We start from the raw sequence: 1908 nt of genomic DNA, 5'->3' as shown, positions 1-1908 counted from the left end.
GAGAGAGAGAGATTACAAGCCGTGCCCGAGAGAGAGAGAGAGAGAGAGAGAGAGAGAGAGTTTGGATCTTACCTAGCAATGGGACAACGTTGTCATTCTCAGATAAGGAAAATCTGTTTTCCTTTATTCTCTTAATACATTCTCTTTGCAGTAGTATTGCTCCCGTGTCTTTTATCTTTATATGATATTAACTTTCTTAGCAAAAAAAAAAAGATTGGAGATGGAAGGGGATAGAAAACCGGATAGATTAGGGCCACGAGATAAGCCGGTGACACAGCCGAGAGAAGAGCATGTAAAGCATGAGAAGGAGGAACAAGGGTCAGCGACTGCACTAGACGGATCGTATAAGTAGAGATGAAACATGTTGATTGAATCATCGCTTATTGTATATAATATGAGACGACCATGGCAAACAAATCTTTTGCAAGAGAATCGATTAAAATAATATTGGCATGTCGTTGCCACCACAAACCCAACTGGGTTATTATTTCACTTTTTTTTTGGTGAATTTTTCAAAGTCCCAAGATGAGAAGAAGGCTGAACCATGCATGTTGGTTAAAGAGCCTCTGAAGAAAAAGTGAAATGGACGAGAGCAGAGGAGAAAGAGTAGCTTACGTCGTGTTTTTTCTGAGGGTAGCTCGTAAACTTTTAAAATATTTTTTAATTGATCAAATCAAATCTTAAAATATCTTAAACTTAACTAAAATCTTTAATTTTGTAACAGATAGTTGAAAAATATTATATATGTATTTATATTATTTTAGATTTTCTGTTTTGATTACACGTGATTGACCACTCTCCCTCATTCAAGTCTTTGAAAACTTGGTGCCACTAATATAGCAAACTTCATTCCACTTGCTCAACTCTCTTCACTTTTTAGTGCCACTAAATTAGGTAACTTGTTTAAACATCATCTTTATATAACGTCAAATGAGAGTAGAACAGAAAATAACAGGTGCACACCACTACAATCTTAAGTAATTGTTCTCCTATATTTTTCTTAAGTTCTTTTTCTATGGCAATTTTCTATCTTACTTTAATACAATTGTAGGTTATATAGTACTATCTTGTTCAGTCTCATTGGTCATTGGACGTGTAAGTTCATCTTTTGCTTTCTTAAATTATTTAGTTATCATTTATTATCAGTGACTAAATTATATTATTCGTTTTATACATAATCTATATGTATTCTTATACGATGATCTATACGTGGGTAAATGAGATATTTGTTTGATAAAGTAGCAAAATACATGATGACAAAAAAGTATGGTGTTTGTTTTTAGGTGCTAAAGAAGATTTTAGAGATTGTTATTAAAAAACTAGGGAAGGATACGTAAAAACTGATGTCATTTGTGTCTCTCAACTCTCGTTGCCGCATGACTAAATTATATTATTTGTTTTATCCATAATCTATATGTATTCTTAAATGATACTTGATATTAATATTTATAGGTTTTATTTTATAAGTTTATGTTATATGTTTATATTTGATAAATATGTCATTTTACTAGATGTATAATGGGATGTCATTTTACTAGAAGCATAATGGGAGATTCACAACCACAAGGAAAGAAAAAAGGATCATATGAAACGTGGAATGCACGAGAAACAAAAATGTTGATAAAACTCCTCACGGAGGGTATCAAACAAGGTTGGCGTGATGCAAGTGGTTGTATTAGCAAGCTGACAGTCGAGAAAAAGATTCTGCCTGTTTTGAATTCTGCACTTCACTGTGATAAATCTTATAATAACTATCAAAGTAAGTGTAGGAATTTGAGAAATCGTTATAATTGCATGCAAGACCTGGTTAAGTTTAGTTCTGGATTTGGGTGGGATCCCATAACTAAAAAGTTTACAGCTCCGGAACATGTGTGGGAAGATTACGAGAAGGTAACTCAAATTTTTTTT

General features: G+C 33.0%; 1 protein-coding gene and 1 long non-coding RNA gene across 2 annotated transcripts in view; one reads left to right on the top strand and one right to left on the bottom strand.

The window, feature by feature from the left end:
* Nucleotides 1-631, bottom strand: part of LOC111830138 — a 1334-nt gene extending 703 nt beyond the window's left edge. Inside the window, exon 1 of the long non-coding RNA XR_002833509.1 lies at nucleotides 73-631. This is a non-coding gene — a long non-coding RNA (uncharacterized LOC111830138). The remainder of the gene's footprint in view (nucleotides 1-72) is intronic.
* A 430-nt stretch (nucleotides 632-1061) lies between these two features.
* LOC17884296 (uncharacterized protein At2g29880) overlaps nucleotides 1062-1908 on the top strand; it is a 1674-nt gene continuing 827 nt past the window's right edge. Inside the window, exons 1-2 of the mRNA XM_006290170.2 lie at nucleotides 1062-1095; nucleotides 1539-1890. Coding sequence (XP_006290232.2) covers nucleotides 1546-1890 — 345 coding nt within the window. The 5' untranslated portion in view covers nucleotides 1062-1095; nucleotides 1539-1545. The remainder of the gene's footprint in view (nucleotides 1096-1538; nucleotides 1891-1908) is intronic.

Source organism: Capsella rubella, unplaced genomic scaffold (genome assembly GCF_000375325.1).
Source record: "Capsella rubella cultivar Monte Gargano unplaced genomic scaffold, Caprub1_0 scaffold_6, whole genome shotgun sequence".
NCBI lineage: Eukaryota > Viridiplantae > Streptophyta > Magnoliopsida > Brassicales > Brassicaceae > Capsella > Capsella rubella.
This window is presented reverse-complemented; position numbering and strand designations above follow the sequence as displayed.